Source organism: Cricetulus griseus, chromosome 9 (genome assembly GCF_003668045.3).
Source record: "Cricetulus griseus strain 17A/GY chromosome 9, alternate assembly CriGri-PICRH-1.0, whole genome shotgun sequence".
Taxonomy (NCBI): Eukaryota; Metazoa; Chordata; class Mammalia; order Rodentia; family Cricetidae; genus Cricetulus; species Cricetulus griseus.
The window spans coordinates 20,739,583-20,761,705 of record NC_048602.1 but is presented as its reverse complement, the minus strand read 5'-3'; the positions used below and the strand labels follow the sequence as shown (position 1 = coordinate 20,761,705).

Here is a 22,123-nt window from a genome sequence, read left to right as displayed (position 1 = left end):
CTGCCCGGTGCTGAGATCACCTTTGTGCAGGTTTCTCTTTACTGTATCTGTGAAGTCAATCATGGGGAAGTTGGGACTCCCTGGTGGCGGCATTTGTAGTGTCAGAAACTGCTATGGTGACTGGGCAGAGGGCGCAGTCATCAATGGCCATACCCAGGTTTGGATCCTGTGTGCTATAATCCCAACCTGCCAGGCAGAGCAAGCCCATTGTCGGATCTTGAGTTAATCGTATAACTCTTTTAACACTGATAGTTTTACACTATGTCTCTTCCATGTACATGCCAGGGTTTTCCCACCCCCTTGCGTCATTCTCAATTCCTTCTGGCAAATTCATGTTTTCATGTTAGAGGTCTCTTCAACTTGGTTAGTTTTTTTTTTTTTTTTTAATACCTCTGTTGGTTTTCTTCCATTAAGAAACAAAAAACAAAACAAAACAACTGTTGAGGGCCAGGGAGATGACTCAGTGGTTAAGAGCATTGGCTGCTTTTCCAAAGGATCCAGGTTCAATTCCCAGCCCCCAGATGGTAGCTCATAACTGTCTGTAACTCCAGTTCCAGGGGAGCTGACACCCTCTTCTGTCTCCCTGAACACCAGGCACATGGTACATGATACTCATATAGGCAAAATATCTATCTATCTATCTATCTATCTATCTATCTATCTATCTATCTTAAAATTAATTTAAAAACTGTTCATTTTAATCAAATAAATTGAAGCAATAACAGGTAGTATAAAGCTTTTGTAATTGGTTGGTTACATAAGTGATAAAGTTCTGCCTCCAAATAGGTACTGATATCTCCTCTTGAATTCTCTTGGTTTATATTTTAAGTTTTAATTAAGAAATACTGATATTTAACCATTGCATAGGTTTAATTGCTCACCACGACCCCCTCATTACCCTCTTCTGCCATCCCTGGTTAGACATGTTTTCTTCCCTGTTGTCCTCCTCATATTTCATTTACGATTTTGGGCAGGTTGGGACCAGGTAGCCAGACTATCATGTGTTCATAACTCCAACTGCCATGCCATATGGCAAGAGAGATTTTTACACATCCACTCCCCATCCTTCAGTTCCTCCAGTCTTTGGCTTTCTCTTCTGTGATGCTCCCTGTGATTGAGATTTGGGGATATGGAATTCCCATCAGAGCCTGCGCTGTAAGCAGTCAATTGTTCTCAGAATTCGGTGAGGTAGGTGTCTCTGAAAGAACTGTTGCCCATTGAAAACAGAGTGTCTTTGGCCCAGGCTGAAAGTAGCACCGGGCTATGGGTTTGTAAACAGAACCATTTAAAGGCAGTATAAGTATTTGTACATGTAGCAAAATGTCAGTATTTGATTCCCTCCTAGGCCCTGTGACAGTCCTCATCATTGGCTTTTAGCCAGGTTTCCATCCACGTGTTTCCGGCTGTGGAACCAGCCTCGGTTAGAACCAGAAACCTTCTCTTACCCACAGAATCATCTTGCCCTGCGGCACCAATGGGCATGCCTTGCCTGGCAGGTTGGGATTATGGCACACAGGATCCAAGTCTGGGTATAGCCATTGATAACTCCGCCTCCCTGCCCCAGCCTGCATAGCAATTTCTGACACTATGAATGCTACTACCAGAGAGTCTAAGATATTTAGCAGCGAATGGTCTGCTGACTTCTCAGCATCTTGTTGGTATGTACAAAAACCAAGAGGTGTTGTATATAGATTATGTAGCTTAGTAAAAGGGCTGTCAGACCCGAGCTTTCTCATGAGTGTTTATGGCCTTCGGATCACAGAGTTCTGTTTTTTTTCTGTAGGAGGTCCATTTGCTTTTTGACTCTCCCTTTAAATTTTTCTGTGTTTCTTAAACTGTGTATCCAGTGATGCATGGTGTTGAGTTAGTTTGAAGAGAGGGGACACTCTTCTCTTTCCTGATTACAGTGGAACGACTCCATTGTCCTTCTTTGGTAGTGTTAGGTGTCGGTTTGTCTCACTGTCTTTATTATGTTGAGGTATGCTCCTTCTGTTCTGAGATGCGCGAGAGCTTTCATACTGAGCAAATGTGATATTTTGCTTCGGGTCTTTCATGGATCTGTTTACGAGGTCATGTGTGTCCTCTCACAGAGTCTACAAGTGTGGTGTGTTACATTGATTAGTTTGCAGGTGTTCAAACAGTCTTGTATCCTTGGCATTAAGTCAGCTTGCATTCTGTTTCCCTGTAATTTAGAGCCAGTCTCTGTGTCTATGGCAATCCTGGCATCTGGTTGTGATTTTTTCTTTTTTCTGTTTGCATGTATTTGTTTGGGCTCATTGCTTTGTGTGTCAAGTTAAAGCCAGCTTTGTATGGTCACTTCCGGAGTTCCTTTTCTGTGTGTTTTGTGCAATTTTCTTCTTTTGGCATTAATACGAGGTTTGAATAAAGGAAAAGAGAGTTCCCTGCTGAATCTGTCCAGTCCTGAGACACTGCCTCTGACTGCTTCAGTCTCAGCACTGCTTAATGCCTTTTCTAGGTTTATGACGCAAAAATGTTAAATTTGTTCAGTTGTTTCTAGGTACTTACCCTCTTCTTCTTGAATTCTGATTTATTTACCTATGACTTTCTCCACCACTCCATGGCATACACTGCAATACCCCATTTCAACTCTAATCCTAGGACTTGGGGCTTCACTCTTTTAGTTTGGATAAGGGGGACATTGCTTGGTCAGTAGTTTTGCCTCTTCGCAGAAGCAAGTCTGTCCTATCCCCTTGACTCACTGTATTAAGTCTCTAGTTCATTGATTTCTACACAACCTTTTTTTTTTTGGTTTTTCCAGACAGGGTTACTCTGTGGCTTTGGAGGCTGTCCTGGAACTAGCTCTTGTAGACCAGGCTGGTCTCGAACTCACAGAGATCCGCCTGCCTCTGCCTCCCGAGTGCTGGGATTAAAGGCGTGCGCCACCAACGCCCGACTTTTCTCGATACTTCTGAGGTGCCTTTTTCACTCACTTCAGTGTGACCGTCTTTTATGACCGCGTACTCACCTGGTCACTGTAAGAAATCGTCCTCGGTGCTCCAGGAATTTTGTACCCCCTTTCCCTTGATTTAAGTCTCCACGGTAGCTAATCAAGAAATAGTAAACAAGGGACTGCAGAGGTGGCTCAGCAGTTAAGAACCTTGTTGCTGCCAAAGCAGGGGTCTCTAAAGATGCCATTGTTCCAGGCCCAGCCCCGGGGACCTTCTGTCATGGGCTCGGCCACAGTGCTTCACAGCTGCATGGGACAGAGCCTGTTGTACCAAGGAAACTGTGACCACTTTGGTGGATGGAATCTAATGACGTAGGTCTGGGAGGAAGCCCAACATGTAGGTCTCTGATAACAGACATTTGCTGTGCTCTTCTGGAGTGGCAATGGAGTTTGAAATGGAGTATTTCTTAGCACTTCTGATGGGCCTTCAACCAAGGGGCAGCTCCTGCTGCTTACTGACCTGGTGCCCTGGGCCTCATGGCTCTGTCGCCGGAGGACATCAAGGGGCAGCTCTGGGCTGGGCAGTGTGCCTAGACTGTGTTGGGAAGCACAGTGTGCATGGTCTAGCATTGTTTGTGACAGGGTTGTATTAATTTTAACTTTTTTATTTCTGGCATTTGGATGTGCAATGTCAAGAAGAGTTCCAGTCTTTGTTCCTAAGACAGAAACTCAGAGAAAAGCAACAGTGACGATGGCTGCTTCTTCAGTAACTGCTCCCCAGGTAAATTTCATGTCCATAATTCTTTTTTTAATTTTAATTTTTATTTATTATGTATACAGCGTTCTGTTTGCATATTTGCCTGCACACCAGGAGAGGGCACCAGATCTCATGATAGGTGGTTGTGAGCCACCATGTGGGTGTTGGGAATTGAACTCAGGACCTGTGGAAGAGCAACCAGTGCTCTCAACCTCTGAGCCATCCCTCCAGCCCCCATAATTCTTTGAAAAAGTTTTTTTTTTTTGAAACCATGCAAGCTTTTAATTCCCTGCCTCTGGTAAACCTATCTAAAGTGTTTATTCCCTATCATTTTTTTCTTCTCTGATAATTGAGATTAAACCTTTAAATTTTGTCATCGACACAGCTCAGCTTTGTCCGACGGTATCCTCCCTTGATTATTACAGTGAGGACCTATATTTTCCATGCTCTTAAGACCTGCAGTTCTGAAAGATTCCATTGTGAATGGTGGTCAAAGAAATATATTGATGTCCATTTCCTATGGAGGATGGATTTGGGCCTTTTGGTGAGGAGTAAAGGTCTCATGGGTCATATACATTCCATTTCAGGAATGATAAGGTTTCCAGAACCTTCTTGTGAAAGTATCCCTAGAAACACATGGATCTTTTGGCCTATATCACTGAGCTCTTTATGGAAAAGTAGAACTAGAAGAGACTCAGAGTCTTGAACCGTAGTTCAGCATCCTAGAGAGTAGAGCTGACGGATGGAATTTGTGCCTTGCTCTTGCCATAAAACTGACTTTTCTGAGAGGAGATGCAGATTGCAGTGTAGTGGATTTTGTTTTAGTTTTCAGACAAGGCATAAGCAGTTCCGTCCCCACCCCTATATTATTTTAAAAAAAATTAAATTAGAAGAATTCAATGAAAATGAAGACACAACATACCCAAACTTATGGAACACTTTGAAAGCAGTACTAAGAGGAAAGTTCATAGCTCTAAGTGCTCACATGAAGAAACTAGAGAATAGTCACACTAGAGAGTTGACATCACAGCTGAAAGCTTCTAGAACAAATGGAAGCAAATTCACCCCAGAGGAGTAGACACCAGGAAATAATCAAACTGAGGACAGAAATCAATAAAGTTGAAACAAAGAAAACAATTCAAAGAATCAATGTTACAAAGAGTTGGTTCTAGGAGAAAGTCAACAAGATAGACAAACAAAATCAGAAATGAAAAGGGGGACATAACAACGGACACTGAGGAAATCCAGAGAATCTTCAGGTCACACTTTGAAAACCTGTACTCCACAAAATTGGAAAATTTAAAGGAAATGGACAATTTTCTGGACAGATATCACTTACCAAAATTGAATCAAGGACAAATAAGCAACTTAAACAGACCTATAACCTCTAAGGAAATAGAAGCAGTCATCAAAAGTCTCCTAACCAAAAAAGCCCAGGGCCAGATGGTTTCAGTGCAGAATTCTACCAGAAATTCAAAGAAGAGCTAACACCAGTACTCCTCAAATTGTTCCACACAATAGAAACAGAAGGTTCGTTGCCAAACTCTTTTTATTTAAATTAGAAACAAGATTGTTTTACAAGTCAATACCAGTTCCCTCTCCCTCCCCTCCTCCCCTACCCCCACCCCAACTAATGCCCTACCTATCCTATACCCTTTCTGCTCCCCAGGGAGGGTGATGCCTTCCATAGGGGGGTCTTCAGAGTCTGTCATATCCTTTGGGATAGGGCCTAGGCCCTCCCCTATGTGTCTTGGCTCAGGGAGTATTCCTCTATGTGGAATGGGCTCCCAAAGTCCATTCTTATCCTAGGGATAAGTACTGATTTACTACAAGAGTCCCCATAGATTTCTGAGGTCTCCTCACTGACACCCACGTTCATGGGGTCTGGATCAGTCTCATGCTGATTTCCCAGCTATCAGTCTGGAGACCAAGATCTCCCCCTTGTTCTGGTCAGTTGTTTCTGTGGGTTTCACCAGCCTGGTCTTGACGCCTTTGCTCATCACTCCTTCTCTGCAACTGGATTCCAGTTCAGTGTTTAGCTCCCCACCTCTATATTATATTAGTAAGAATTTTCTAGATGTATTGACTTGGTGCTGTACATAAGCCATCAATTTTCAAGCATAAACAAATATTCCCCCTTTTCTTTCTTTCTTTTTTTTTTGAGACAAGTTTTCTCTGTGTAGCTTGGAACTTGTCCTCGCACCCGCTCTGTAGGCTAACAAATGTCCTTCTTAATGATTTGCTCTCTTCTTTGGGCAGACAAAGGCTCTCCCCGCCCATATGTTTCCTTTCCCTGTAGCTATGTATGGCATTGGTAGAGATTCTGTAAAGAGGTGACCATGGACACCTTCTTTTTTCTTACATTAAAGAAGTCTTTATTCAGCCGGGTGTTGGTGGCACATGCTTTTAATTCCAGCACTCAGGAGGCAGAGGCAGGTGGATCTCTGTGAGTTTGAGGCCAGCCTGGTCTACAGAGCGAGTGCCAGGACAACCTCCAAAGCAGTACAGACAAACCCTGTCTCGAAAAAACAAACAAACAAAAATCCCCCCACACAGAAAATAAGTCTTTATTCAGTATATGACTTACAGAACATGTTCAAATACAAAAGAATAGAGTTGAAGCCTGGCAGGGATGGTGCACGCCTTTAATCCCAGCACTTGGGAGGCAGAGGCAGGTGGATCTTGGTGAGTTCGAGGCCAGTCTGGATTACAGAGCAAGTTCCAAGACAACTAGGGCTGCATAGAGAAACCCTGCCTTGAAAAAAACCAAGAAAATAGAGTTGAGTTTATAAGATTCAAATTTTGAGTTGAGTCAGTGCTACGAGCAAAAATATACTCAACGTTAATGAAGAGTTGGCATCATTCTCACACAACTGTGGCTCACAGAAAATCTTTCCACTTCATCAGAATGCATTGTCACACAGGACATGCATTTATACATATTTTTCTAGCTATTGTGTAGTGAACCCCCCCATAGGGAATTTCTGAAATTGTAACTTATCTCTGTTGGTTTTGTTGACTTTTAGAAAAATGTAGAAAGTGTTAATAGTGTCTAATGCTGATTTTTCTATTTACTTGATCGTAGTGAAAATATTCTCATTACAATAACCTCACAAAGTACTTGAGCCTATGTGTTGTTTGGAGTGTTGAATGCCTGCACTGATATGACCCTCCTTACTGTTTAAAGAAACCACTCTTGTAATTCATCCATGAATTCTGCATTCCATATTCTACCTCTTTGTTCTAGAAAGGCTACTGCATTGCATTTAGGCCTCAGGATCTCCACCGAACATGTTAGAATAGAGTCAGGTGAGGCCCAGCCGTGGACAGGATTGATACAGTGTCCACATTAAGCAAGGTCGACATTTGTGTAATTTGGAAGCACAGTTTTGCACATAACTTTTCCATTTATGATGAAGCAATGTGATCCTGTTTGAATTCAACATTGCCTTCATAAAGATACATTCGGCTCCTAGACCTCAAAGGTGTATCTTACATTCCTTCAGAATTTGCTGATTGTGGGTCTATTATGCCATCCTGTTTTCAAAGAGATAGAAAACACGATATTGATTTTGACTATTCTAGAATGTGTCTTTTACTAAGATTCACTTTCACTTTTATGTGTCTGTATATATTTGCCTGAATGTTTCCATGAGTAATATTTGTACTTCTGTCCCATAGAGTTCACAAGACAGCATTGAATTGAACTGGAGTTATAATCTATTATGTGGTTGCTGGGAACCAAACTTGGGTCCTCTAGAAGAGCCACCAGTGCTCTTATCTTCTGAACTATCTCTGAAACATTTTTAGAAAGCTTTTATCTTTGAATAATGTTATGCCTTATCTATATCATGAAAGTGTCTTTAATTGCTTAAGTCTCTTTTACCTGGCAAAGTATTTTGTCCCCCAGCACATGGTAAATGTGTAATTTTCCATTACAGGGTCTGTTGACATTCAGGAATGTGTCTGTGGACTTTTCCCAGGAGGAGTGGGAATGTCTAGACTCCTCTCAGAGGGCTTTGTACATGGATGTCATGTGGGAGAATTACAGCAATCTAGTTTTTGTAGGTAAGAATGCTTTTCTTGTACAATTCCTGACTCTTTCTTTGCATGTACTTACTTTGTAGGTATGTGAACTTTCTGATCTGTCTAGAGACTGCCAGGAATAATGGAAATTCAGATAATAATACTTATAACTTTACATTTTCAGTGTTCTCTGCAAGAGCAGCCAATGCTATTACACTGTAAATCTCTCCAACCCCCTTACCTATGTTTTAATCCTAAGTTCAGAGTTCAAAGAAATTGAATGTTCAAAGCAAGGAGATGCATTGTGGCTCATATAGGTGTTGGATATTAAGATTTTTACTGTTGGATTAAGATATCCCTTATAGCTGGGCATTAGTGGCGCACGCCTTTAATCCCAGCACTCAGGAGGCAGAGGGAGGTGGATCTCTGTGAGTTTGAGGCCATCCTGGTCTCCAGATTGAGTGCCAGGATAGGCTCCGAAGCTACACAGAGAAACCCTGTCTCGAAAAACCAAAAAAAAAAAAAAAAATCCCCTTATTTCTGATTTCAAAAAAAATGAAGAGATTTTAAAATAGAGAAAGAGCTGTTGGTGGTGGCATGTTGTAGTCTTTGTTGTTGCTATTCTGAGATATGGTCTCTAGTCCTGGCACAGTGTGATTTTAATCCTATCACTGGGGAGGCTGAAACAAGTGGATCAGGTGAGTTCCAGGCCAACATGTGTTATATAGTGAGTTCCCAGTCAATGAAGGCTACACAGTGTGATTCTCTGAAAAATAAAAGCAAGAAAAAAGAGAAGCATTCTACAAAGGATTAGTAAGAGAGCTCCTTCCTCAAAGTACATTTTTGCTCCATCACCTGTTTGTTCAAACTTCTGCAAAGTGTGAGGACTGGATCAGAATGAAAAGACTATTATTGGTCCTTGTGGGTTGATGGAGATGCGAGTGGAGGTTCTTCTGAGCATCCATTTAATGATAGTGAAACACAAAAGGCCTCCAGGGAAAGTTCTATTCCTCTGATTTGCTAACTTGTTTGTCTTAGAGAACTTCAGGGTGCATCACTTATTGAATCTGTTTCATCAAGCATCAATCCTTATTATCCCCAATTATGCTCATTTTCCAGAGAACCATTGCATATGTGGTAAAAATGAGATTGTCTTGAATCAAGGCTCAAAGCACATTGTCCATGAGGATGTGAAGACCCAAGAGAAGTCTCACAGTTGTCATGAGCTTGGCAAAACAATTCATGAATCCTCCCAATGTATACCTTATAACACAAGTGGTACTACGGAAAACTGCCAGGGCTACAGAAGTGGTAACCACAGGGATGCTTCTACTGACTCATCAAACCTAAGGAGACATGGAAGTGGGAACACTGGAGAAGAACAGTACAAATACAAAGATTATGGGGAGTGTTTAAATATGTGTTCCACCATTAGCCAGTCTCCACAAATACACGCTGGAAAGGAAGAACACAAAAATGCAGAATATGATGAGCTTTTTGATTCTAAACGTGAGCTTACAATGAAACTGATCCGTAATGGAAAGAAACGGCCCCAATGCAGGAAGTGTGGAAAATGCTTCAGGACCCATTTGAGCCTCAGTAGACATCAGAGAGCTCATCCTGCAGAGAAACCCTGCAAGTTCAAAGAATGTGATAAGTCCTCTTTGCTTTTGTCACACCGCAAAGTACAGAAAACCCATTATAGAGGAAAACCCTCCAAATGCACAGAATGTGGCAAGTGCTTTTATCATTCATCAGGCTTTAAAAGTTGCAGAATCCACACTGGAGAGGAGAGTTACAAATGTAAGAATTGTAGAAAATCTTTTATCTGTTGCTCGGGTCTTAGAAAACAGCAGAAACTTCGTGTAAGCCAGAGGCCTTATAAATGTAAACAGTGTAGTAAGTCCTTCTATACATTGTCACACCTTGAATACCATTACAGAAGGCACAGTGGAGAAAAACTTTACAAATGTAATGAGTGTGGCAAATCCCTTTCTACCTCCTCAAGTCTTAAAAAACATCAGAGAATTCACACAGGAGAGAAAATTTACAGATGTAGTGAATGTGGGAAATCCTTCACCTTTCGCACGTCTCTCAGACTGCATCAAAGGATTCACACCGGAGAGAAACCTTACAAGTGCAATGAATGTGGCAAGTGCTTTATCCAGAAAGTCAACCTTAGAACGCACCAGACAATCCATTCAGGAGAGAAACCGTACAAATGCAGCGAGTGTGGAAAGTCCTTTACTGTTGGCTCTGGTCTGAGAAGACATCAGACAGTTCATACTGGAGAGAAACCTTACAAGTGTGGCAAATGCGGGAAGTCCTTTCCCATTGTCTCAGGCCTCAGAAATCATCAGAAAATTCACACTGGAGAGAAACCTCACAAATGCAGCGAGTGTGAGAAATGCTTCATCTGGAAAGCTGATCTTCGAACTCATCAGAAAGTCCACACAGGAGAGAAACCTTACAGATGCAGTGAGTGCGGGAAATCCTTTACCACTGGCTCAGGTCTTCGGAGACATGAGAGAATTCATACGGGAGAGAGACCGTACAAATGCACCGAGTGTGACAAATACTTTGTCCAGAAAACCAACCTTAGAAGGCATCAGAGAATTCATACAGGAGAGAAACCTTACCACTGCAGTGAATGCGGGAAGTCCTTTAACACTGACTCATATCTCAGAATACATCAGAAAATCCATACTGGAGAGAGACCGTACAAATGTGGTGAATGTGACAAATACTTTATCCAGAAAGCCAAGCTTCGAATACATCAGAAAATTCACACGGGAGAGAAACCTTTCAACTGCAGTGAATGTGACAAATGCTTTATCCAGAAAGGCAATCTGATAAGTCATCAGAGAATTCACACAGGAGAGAAACCTTACAAATGTAGTGGATGTGACAAGTCCTTCACCATTGGCTCAGTTCTTAGAAAACATGAGAAAACTCATACTGGAAGAAACACACTAATCCTTTATCCAGGAAGCCAGGTTTAGAACTCATCAATGAATTAATACAGGAGAGAACCGTATCAATGTAGTGTATATAGCAAAGTCTTTACTACCTCTCAGGTCTAAGAAATCATGAGAAAATTCAAACTGGAGATCAGAGTTTCCAAATTAAATAATGTGGCCTATGCTTTATCCAAACTCTGCCCTCTGTAGACCAATGCAGGCTCCACACTAGAGAATCATTATGAGCACGAGAAACTTGTGAAAGCCTGTAAGTCATGTTCAAATCTCAGAAAAAACGTCAAGCCTTTACACCAAGGAATAATTCCGGAAATGTGACATTGTAGGAAAAATTTTCATTCAAACATTTTACTTTTTCCGCCCTCCAATACTTCATAATGAAAACAAAATGGAGAAGCCTGAAGACTGTGAGTTGTGTAGCAGTTTTCTGGAGCCTGAAGCATTCCATCATCCAGGGAAGCTGATTAAGACAGGAAATGAATCATTCAAAATAGCTTCAAGAATTTACTGAAACTGACAGGATTCACTATGCTTATTACTACCATTGAAGAAACCTGTATTGGTCTTGCTGCTTAGAAGAGGCTTTGATGAATTGAGCCAATAAGGTATGATGCCCTTAACACATAGATATGCCTGCAGGTGTGTATGCTGTGGGTGGTCAGTGTTCAAATGCTCTATTTCATGCTGACTTGTAGTTTCATGATGGCAACTGTCCTTGAGTAACTTTTGCTCTTGTAAGCAACTCCAGTTGCTATTTATGTAAGTAACCCCAATAAAGCTCATTATTTCAACAAGATGGATTTCAGTGGCAAGTGTGGTGATATCTTGCTTGTACAAATAAAGTCTGCCTGGGGGTCAGAGAATGGAGCTTGCCACTAGCTAACCACAGGGGTCCGGAGGTCTGTGTGGACAGACAGGAAGTGAGATAGCTGGGCAGAAACAGGTTGTAAGCGGGGAGAAATAGGACACTGAAGGTGTGCTGTGGCTTGCTCCTTCTCTCTGGTCTCTCAGCAATTCCCTCTATATCTGATTCTGGCTTTTTATTATCTAGACCAATTAAGAGCTCCATTTACAGGCAAGTATACTTGGTTCTGTGGTCAGTTCCCATTTTGCCTGAGTAGGTGCATATGAATGTTACGTCTCCTCAGGAAAAGTGTCTCATGCCACATGGGCTGAACTCACCAATTGTTCCTCCAAGCTTGTACACCAGGAAAATCAATGTTAGAGATGAAGCATTTGAATCAACTAAGAAAGGGAAGAGTGATTATACTAACTGCTTCAGGCTTACTAGTACAGTAAGTAGTATGTGGTCCCATGGAATGGGCTGGACACAGACAGAATGTAGAGGCTTAGTGAGCCGAAGAAAGAAGAAGACTTCCTTGCATTCATGCAAGAGAGTGAGAGGTCTTCAGTGGGACAAATGAAACTATGGGTATAAGTCTTTGTTACTAACAGACATCCTCTAGACTGGGCTTTGTCTGTGCATGGCTCTGAAATCATGCTTTGACTCCGTGATTCAGTCAAACTGACGTGACCCTCAGAACCCTGATCTCCATGGGTAAAAAACGGAATGCCACTGGGCCATCCTCATGTCCTGTTGGACCTTAGAAATTCCAATCTACAAGCCTCAACAAATGAGTTAAATTCCTTTCGTTACATCCTTTCCACAGTGCTGATATGCAGACATCAGAAAACTCAATATTATATAAAACTAAAGAAAACGATTTAATAAAGACTTGTGTTCTGCTTAATTTCATGTGTGAGTCCATCCATACAGATATCGAGAGACTATGGAGCTTGAAAGAGATGAGCTATGTGGGAGAAGAGATGCACATGCTCATATATACAGCCTAGAAATCCCCAAGGTTGTGCTGGAAGATCATTTTGAAGGACTGTAAAGGAGGGGTAAGTGTTTAGTCCAATTGCAAAGTACTATATTAGAGTATTGATACTAAAAACAGCAAGACTCAAAAGTTTTAGACCATAGACAAGGTAGCATGTTACAGTGAACAAAACCATATCACTATCATGGGTTTCAGTACAAAAGGATAGTTATATTCAACTATATTCAACTGAGAACATTGTCAGTACTGGAGTTTGTAGAAATGTGAACTAAAATGGTTAGTGCAATCTTGAGTAAATTTAGGCTCTTGTTGGCAAATAATAATTTGTATCAGTTACTTCTTTATGTGGGGCGATTAATCAGAGACTGGATACAGTGGAAACTTAGGCTTCTAGACTGGTCCTTAGCAATCTGGTGACTGCAACCAGCTGGACAGACTCTTGGGATGCCAATTTTAAGTGTTCTGTGGATCAAGGCTTCTCTGCTTGGTGACATTAGGTGATTATTCCACCTACTTTATCACCGATACCCAGCGGTAAATTTGTAAACTTGTGCACAAGGAAGATTCCTCACTTTGTATCCCTCACACAGTATCGTTTTCTTCGTTCTGTACTCATTTTATAAGCACAGTTCTGGTGTACGCCAGCAGCAACATGTGGAGAGGCTGGGTGGAGCAGCAGGTCCAGGGCAGCCTGACAGCTGGAGCTACACTGAAGGTAGCCTGGAGAGAGTTGGACGGATAGATACCATTGTGGCTGTGGCTGTGATCAGATCCCTGTGGCTGTCATCTGAAGAGTGATGGAGACATGAAGTTGACGGCATGTGGGCCTGGAAAGTTCAGCAGAATTTGTGCAAGTGCATGGTGAGATCTACATTATAGGAGCCGTGTTACCTGAACCATGGCATGAAGGTCTGGAAAACCCAGTTTTCCCAGAGGGACCTCTAGGGGATACGTTGTTCAGAACCAAATAGAGGACACAGATGGCATCTCTGTATCTTATATGGAGAGGAAAACTCCCCTCGGCTGCAGGACACCCTGTGCAGCTTTTGGGAGAGTTATCAGCAATGCTCTGGGGGAAACTGCCACCCAGTGGAGCCTCAGGGCTAGGAAACAGGCATTGTGAACCTATCCAGGGGTTTCAGTACTTTTTCTGCCGCTGTGCAGGAGGACACTGGCTCTCAAATTCTGTTGTGGATGACTACCATCATCTGGGAAGTTTAGATTGTGTGTACTTGGGTTTATAGGGATTCTTTTCATTAATCCTACCGTTGCAAGCATAGTCACACAAGAGTAACCTGGCAGGGCATTTGTATTACCTCTTGTTTGCAGACAAGGTTGTCATGCTATTGGGGTGATCACAATGGTCCTGGAATTTAAATTCATCCATGATTTTTGACTCACCGTTTCTACCACTTGCCTATGCAAGAGAGTGGCATTTGCTCCTGGGACTGGTATCCCAAGAGCTGTTTAGAAATTGGTCCCTAGAGGAACCAGTACAGATTTGATTGAATATGAAAATATACTTTACAGAACCCCACACTAATGGTTGAAGACATGAACATTTGCTAAGGACATTTTTTTACTCATTAGTTCTGTGAGACATGCACTCTAGTATGTAAATACAGTATTCAAACACGTGTCTTCATTAAAAACTCCTATGGTACCTTCTCAGTGGTACACCTTAGAGTGTGGAAAAGTGCACTGTGTGTGTGCTGTGGGTGAATAATATCAGGCCACACTATTTTTTTTTGTTGTTGTTGTTTTTTCGAGATAGGGTTTCTCTGTGGCTTTGGAGGCTGACCTGGAACTATCTCTTGTAGACCTGGCTGGTCTCGAACTCACAGAGATCCACCTGCCTCTGCCTCCCGAGTGCTGGGATTACAGGCATGCGCCACCACCGCCCGGCCTCAGGCCACACTATTTTTACAGTTATAAAATGCACTACAGACAAGGACAAAATTGGAAAATATGTTTTAAATAATTCTGATCATTTAAATGTATGAGAAAAAAAGACTCCAATTATCTTTTTGTCCAACAAAAAGCAGCTTTTCCCTGTAGGCATGGATAAAATGGTTTGATATTGTTTGGTTTTTGCTTTGTTTCATTCAATAAATATGCTACTCTGTTTCTCTGTCTGGCTCAGAACTCACCATGTAAACCAAGCCTAGTCTTGCATGGGATTTGCCTGCCGCTGCCTCCTTAATGGTAGTGTTAAAGCAGTGTACCAATAGAGCTGACTCAAACACTCACTTTTAATTTCAAGATCTGATGACATTCAGTTTTATGGCTTTGCACTCCTCTCAGTAGGAATGGCAATGCCTAGATCTTGCTCAGCAAACTGTAGAGATTGGATGCTGCAGTATTACAGTAGTCTGGTTTCTGTGGCTAAGAATGGTTTTCTTTTGAGAATCTTCTGGCGAGAACTCTCTGTTTAGTTCTGTATCCAACATTTTTCAGTTGGATTATTTTGTATTTTGGTGTCTAGGAAGTGTCCAACAAAATTAATCGTTGGAAAATGCACATCAAAAAGACTCTGAGATATCATTTCACACCTGTCAGAATGGCTAAGATTAAAAAATGCTGAGGACCGCCTTTGTTGGAGTGGATGTGGAGCCAGGGAACACTCCTCAAGTGTTGGTGGAAACGCAAGCTTGTACAGCCACTTTGGAAATCAGTATGGTGGTTTCTAAGAAAATCGGGAGTCATTCTACCTCAAGACCCAGTGATACAACTCTTGGACATTTACCTAATGGACGCTCAATCATATCACAAGGACATTTGTTCAACAGTGTTCATAGCAACATTATTTGTAATAGCTAGAACCTGGAAACAAGCTAGATGCCCCTTCAAACAAAGAATGGATAAAGAAAATGTAGTACATTTACACAAAAGAGTACTACTCAGTGGTAAAAAAATGATGACCTCATGAAATTTTCAGGCAAATGGACAGAACTACAAAAAACCATGTTGAGTAACCCAGCCAGTTATACCATCATCATTTATTGAATATTTTTCCTTTTTTTTCCATCTTGTATTTTTAGTGTCTTTGTCAAAAATTAGATGTTCATAGGTGTATGGGTTAATATCGGGGTCTTTGATTCAATTCCATTGGTCTATCTGCCTGTTTTTTATGCCAATACCAAGCTGTGTCATTACTATAGCTCTATAGTAGAGCTTGAAGTCAGGGGTAGTGTTGCCTCCAGATGATCCTTTATTGTACAGGATTGTTTTGGCTATCCTGGGTTTTTTGTTTTTCCGTATGAAGTTGAGTATTGTTCTTTCAAGGTCTGTGAAGAATTGTGCTGGCATTTTGATGGGAATTGCATTGAATCTGTAGATTGCTTTTGGTAAGATTGCCATTTTTACTATGTTGTTGACTCTACTTATCCAAGAGCATGGGCAATCTTTCCATTTTCTGATATATTCTTTAATTTCTTTCTTTAAAGACTTGAAGTTCTTGTCATGCAGGTGTTTTGTTTGTTTGGTTAGTGGTACTCCAAGTTATTTTATGTCATTTGTGGCTATTGTGAAGGGTGATGTTTCTCTGATTTCCTTTTCAGCCTGTTTGTCATCTGTATATAAGAGGGCTACTAATTTTTTTTGAGTTAATCATGTATTTTGCTATATTACTGAAAGTGTTTATCAGTTGTAAGAGTTCTCTGGTAGATTTTATTGGGTCACTTATGTATACTATCATATCGTCAGCTAATATTGACAGTTTGACTTCTTTTCCAATTTGTATCCCTTTGTTATCCTTTTCTTATTTTTATGGCTAGAACTTCAAGTACTACGTTGTATAGATGTGGAGAGAGTGGACAGCCTTGTCTCGTCCATGACTTCAGTGGCATTTCTCTGAGTTTCTCTCCATTTAGTTTGATGTTGGCTGTTGACTTGCTGTATATTGCCTCTAACATGTTTATGTTTGTTCCTTGTATCCCTGTTCCCTCTGAGACCTTATCATGAAGGGGTGTTGGATTTTGTCTAAAGATTTTTCAGCATCTAGTGAGATAATCATGTGGTTTTTTTCTTTCAGTTTTTCTTTATATGGTGGAGTACATTGACAGATTTTCATATGCTGAACCATTCTTGCATCTCTGGAATGAATCCTACTTGATCATGGTGGATGATTTTTCTGATGTGTTCTTGAATTCAGTTTGCCAGTATTTTATTGAGTATTTTTTGCATCTATGTTCATTAGGGAAATTGGTCTTTAATTCTCTTTCTTAGTTGTGTGTTTGTGTGGTTTGGGTATCAGTTTAATTGCAGCCTCATAAAAAGTTCGGAAATATTCCTTCTGTTTCTGTTGTGTGGAATAATTTGAGAAGTATTGGTATTAGCTCTTCTTTGAATTTCTGGTAGAATTCTGCACTGAATCCGTGTTTGGGCCTGGCCGTTTTTTTGGGGTTGGGAGACTTGATAACTGTTTCTATTTACTTATGGGATATATATATTTATATATATATATATATATAATATAGTATTATACTTTAAGTTTGGGTTATCTGTTTTTGATTTATTTATTTTATAGTGGTACTTATGCTAGAACTGTCCATCTACTTATGTTTTTTCCAATTTGTTGTGTTACGGTTATTGAATTGAACTGATGATTTCTGGATTTCCTCAGTGTCTGTTGTTGTGTCCACCTTTTCATTTCTGGTTGTGTTAATTTGGATATGCCATCTCTGCCTTTTGGTTAGTTTGGATAAGGGTTTCTCTATCTTGTTGAATTTCTCACAGAACCAACTCTTTGTCTCATTGAGTCTTTGCATTGTTGTCTTTGATTCTGTTTTATTGATCTCAGCCCTCAATTTGACTATTAATTGCCATCTACTCCTGGGTGAGTTTGCTTCCTTTTGTTCTAGGGCTTTCAGTTGTTCTGTTAATTCACTAGTGTGAATTTTTCTCAGCTTCTTTATGTAGGCATCTAGTGCTATGAACTTTCCTCTCAGTACTGTTTTTATTGTGTCCCATAAGTTTGTGTATATTGTGTGGTCATTTTCATTAAATTTTAGGAAGACTTTTCTTTCTTGATTTCTTCCTTGACCCGGTGGTTGTTCAGTTGATCTTTGTCTAATTTCTATGTATTTGTGGAGTTTCTGAAATTAATGTTGCTGTCAAATTCTAACTTCTAGCTGTGGTGATCTGATAGGTTTATTCCATTTTTTTTTTTATATCTGTTGAGGTTTGCTTTGTTACCAAGTATGTGGTCGATTTTTGAGAAGGTTCCATGAGATGCTGAAAAGAAAGTGTATTCTTTTGTGTTTGGGTGGAATGTTCTGTAGATGTCTCTTAAGCCCATTTGAGTCATAACCTCTGTTAGTTCTCTTATTTCTCTGTTAAGCTTCTGTCTGGCAGATCTGACCAGTGGTGATTAATTAATGTGTGGGGCTTGATTTGCTATTTAAGCTTTGGTAATGTTTCTTTTACAAATGCAACCAGGCAGGCAAATTGAGCAGAAAAAAAAAAACCACTGTGACTCAAAGCTTTGGGTTACTTTGGGCGCATGCCTGAGAATCCAAGGCACTCAAAAGGCATAGTGAAGTAAGTACTGGCTTTTCTCGGGACAGGCAGCAGAAACTGTGCAGTCAACTCAGTAGCTGGAGCAAAATGCAAAAGCCCTGGTCTGTATAGCCAGCCATGAGGTGGTCACAGGGACCAACCCAAGCCCCATATTTGGTGCCATTTGGAAGTGAGGATATGATTATATCACAAGACCCATGATAAATGATAAATGGGTGCTTATTGGGGACAATTACACAGAAAAATACAAAGAATTGCCAGAGTGTTTCTCTGCTCCTCCTACCAGATCAGCTGACCCACCAGAAAAAAACACGCAAAGGGAAACCATGCCTCAAGCTCCTCTCTTCTGCTTCTGTCCCCCTTAAGTCATGCCCAAAGGGGTGTGGCTTCCATTTCATGTCCACAGGACAGATGCCTACATAGAGTAGATCTTCTGGTGAATGTTCCTCCTGCTGGAAGTGGGTCCAATGTTCAGGGGGATCACTCCTTGAGATGCAGGTGGGGCTTCAGCTACCATGGATGCTCCTCCCATTGAAGGTATAGATGGGGCTGAGTTGATGTAGTAGTGGGGTATTTCCCACTGAGAAATGGCAGTGGATGCTGGCTGGGACACAGGTGATTTTTTTCCCAGAGGAACTTTTTGCAATAGTTTCTGGAAGCTACTGCTGGAAAGTGCTGCTGTTGCTTTACCCTGTGACCACTCCTCGCTCCTGGGGCTGAGGCTAGGATGTCCATCTAACACTGCTCCCAGTTCTGAGGCTCACGGCTCCCTTTGACACTGCTCTGGGCTGGGATTCAGGCCTCTCACTGAAGGATCTTATGTCAAATGCATGTACAGAGGCCCTGTCATCTCTTCTAATATCCCATCCTTCATCTGTAGATTCTTTCTAATTCTGATATCTTAAGAGCACATTGAAAAGGTGAAACCCACTGGAGAGTCTTTAATATTTTTCCTATATTTAAAAAATGTATATTGTAGGGAGCCACAGCCCCAAGATGGCGCCTGGCTGGATGCCAGGGAGACTGAGCTTAGCTGTAAACAAGCCTTATTTGGAAGCGCTTAGTGGATCTGGTGTGCCTCCTCCAGCTGTGACCTATCCAGGATCGCCAGGTGGCGTGAGCTAATTGGGTAATGAGCTTGCTTTTAAGGGCTTGCCAGGGGGCTGGGAGAGATATAGAAGCAGAGAGAGAAGCTGAGGTAGAAGCTGAGAAGGAGAAGCTGATGTACAAGGTTCCTGAATAAACTGCTTGAAGAAGAGTCGTGGTTGTGTCCTTCTTGCTGGTCGAGATAGACGCAACGAGTGGTGGCCGGTACGGGGAACCTCCGAGGGTGAACGGCTCAGAACTTCCTGCAGTCAGGGCAGTCGGCTGGTAAGTCCCAGGTAAGTTGGGACCAAGTTAAGGACCTCGGTAAACAGGCAATAAGGTCTCTGGTGAGGAGCGATAAAGTTCCGGGAACGGACAAAGCAGAGGTAACCAAAAGTGAAAGTATGGGAACTACAACATCGCAACCAATTTTCATTGCTCTTCAAGAGCTGTTACGGTCTAAGGGATTGAAATTAAAGAAAAGTACTTTAGAGAGATTTATCCAAGAGGTTGATGTAGTAGCCCCCTGGTTTGCTGATTCCAGTAATTTAACCACCAGTTGCTGGGACAAGCTTGGAAAAGATCTAGATTTTGCCTGGGCACAGGGAACGCTGACGCCAGGGACGCGGCCTATTTGGAAAATGGTTCGCAGCTGTCTAGAGGATCAAAGATGCCACAAGGCTGTAGAAAAGGGGCAGGAGACGTTAGAACAGCTAAAGGAAATAAACAGATGCAAGTCATGGGGCCTGTGCAGCGTGGTTTACAATTGCTGTCAGCTCTACCCAATCATGAAGAACCCGATTTGTGATGTGTGCAGCACACTGTTAGGTTTGCTTTTACTTTACCTTCTATTCTCCATACCGTTATATGAGTGGGTGGTTTTACTCCAGGGTATGGCCAATAGCCCCACTATGTGTCAGCTTTTTGTGTGTCATGCTATTGCTCCTATTAGAGAGAAATACCCTGCTGTGAGATGTGTCCACTATATGGATGACATTCTGTTAATTAGTAAGGAGTTGAAATTGCTGCACTTAGCATATGGAGATTGCATTGGATATCCAATCTACCCTTAATGCTCAATTGAAAGGTGGCATTATGCTTTTGAATCAATGCATTGATCTAGTACAGGAATAATTGGATACTTTATGGCAATTGGCACAGTTGGGAAGTGAATGGAGAATGCCTGGTTTGTGTGTAACAGCTGTGTCCTATCAGAATTATTCCTTAGCAGCAAACATGTCTAAACAACCTTCACAGTATCTTCTAGGCAACTGGTCTGGGGATTTTGACAAGCTGATTCAGGAGCTGAGACTCTCCATAGTGCACGTGAATTCCACCAGGGTAGACATCCCGGTTGTGGAGGGGCTGTCTGTATGGATCACTCAAGCCATGAATCATCTGAAAGAGTGGGCGGGAATGGGTGCCCTGGGAGGAATGCTTATCCTAGTTAGTTTCATAGCCTTATGGTGTATCTGCAGGATGAGGGTCACACAGCGGAGAAGTAATGCCATGATTGCACAAGCCTTCACAGCCCTGGAGGCAGGGCAGTCACCTCAGGCTTGGCTAACAGTACTAAAGAGCTAAGCAGTCATCCCACTCAGGCTGCGAGATGAAGTACTGCACTTGAAGTCAGCGTTCCGAGCTTCATGAAGAGCACGTCTGATTGCATGTGGGTTGGTATTGTACTCCCATCTCTGAGAAAAGATACCGGACAGGTGTGGCACCAGCTTGGCTGATAACTGGGCGTGGAGTCATTACAAAGTCCCTTGATTTCGGGGATCAGATCTCTACCCTTGCCTGTTGTGTTATTTTTAAAATAAAAAAGGGGGAACTGTGGGGAGCCACAGCCCCAAGATGGTGCCTGGCTGGATGCTAGGGAGACCGAGCTTAGCTGTAAACAAGCCTTATTTGGAAGCGCTTAGTGGATCTGGTGTGCCTCCTCCAGCTGTGACCTATCCGGGATCGCCAGGTGGCATGAGTTAATTGGGTAATGAGCTTGCTTTTAAGGGCTTGCCAGGGGGCTGGGAGATATAGAAGAAGATAGAAGAAGCTGAGGTAGAAGTAGAAGGAGAAGCTAATGTATCAGGTTCCTGAATTAACTGCTTGAAGAAGAGTCGTGGTCGTGTCCTTCTTGCTGGTCGAGTTAAGCGCGACAGTATATAATTTTAGGTGTGTGTGTGTGTGTGTGTGTGTGTGTGTGTGTGTGTGTGTGTGTTACTTTAAGTGCACATGTGAGCCCAGGTACATTGAAGCCCAGAAGAGGCCATCTGATCCTTTGGCTATATTGCTCTAGGTGGTTCTGAAGCAAATTTTGAAGATGCATATTGATTAAGGTTCCCTGCAAGAACAGCACATGATATTAAGTGCTGAGCCATCAATTCACCTTCTCTAATATTCTGTCTATCTGTTTACCAAAACATCCCTCTCATCTTCTATGTTGTATTCTTCTAATGCCTAGAAGCATCAGGATCGATCCTGTCCCCCCCCTTACAATGGGGAATATTGTTTTAACTCTGTCTTCAAAACAAAGCTCACCTTTTCAAAATTATATGGTATTTTTCTCTCAGCACTCAACTGCCATCAAAGTTATTCATTCATTCAGATATTTCAAAAAGAATATTGCATGTATTTTGAACAGTTTTGTGTTTTAAAGCAGAAAAGAATATTTCCACTCATCACTATAGATCAATGCCTAGGTCTTACGAAATCAGTAACTGAGTGAAAGATTATAGGAGACAATGTAGACAACAGTAGTCCTCATGATACTTCTAGGCAACATCGTTAGATGTAAAAGTGAGAGTCAGTCTAAAAGAGATAGGTCTTGCATTACAATTCAACATTTGATAGATATGACCTAGCTATATATTTGTCAGTTGTAGTTAGTTAAATATCAGTTCTGGGAGATGATTTTTTTCTCTGGTACTTTGAAAAGAGTTTTTTTTTGCTGGTTTTAACAAAATTTTGTAGCACTTGGGAACAAAGATGCATCCCAGCATCCCAGCAC

The 22,123-nt window shown here is 41.7% G+C and overlaps 2 protein-coding genes across 2 annotated transcripts in view; one reads left to right on the top strand and one right to left on the bottom strand.

Annotated features, from left to right (window-relative positions):
* Nucleotides 1–22,123, bottom strand: part of LOC113837920 (vomeronasal type-2 receptor 116-like) — a 60,561-nt gene that overhangs the window by 16,496 nt on the left and 21,942 nt on the right. The gene's annotated exons all lie outside the window — the stretch shown is intronic.
* Nucleotides 3,569–10,876, top strand: LOC107976988 (zinc finger protein 345). Its single transcript, XM_027433747.2, has 3 exons — nucleotides 3,569–3,689; nucleotides 7,607–7,733; nucleotides 8,811–10,876. The coding sequence occupies exons 1-3, from the start codon at nucleotides 3,597–3,599 to the stop codon at nucleotides 10,691–10,693; spliced, it is 2,103 nt and encodes a 700-aa protein (XP_027289548.1). The 5' UTR covers nucleotides 3,569–3,596; the 3' UTR covers nucleotides 10,694–10,876.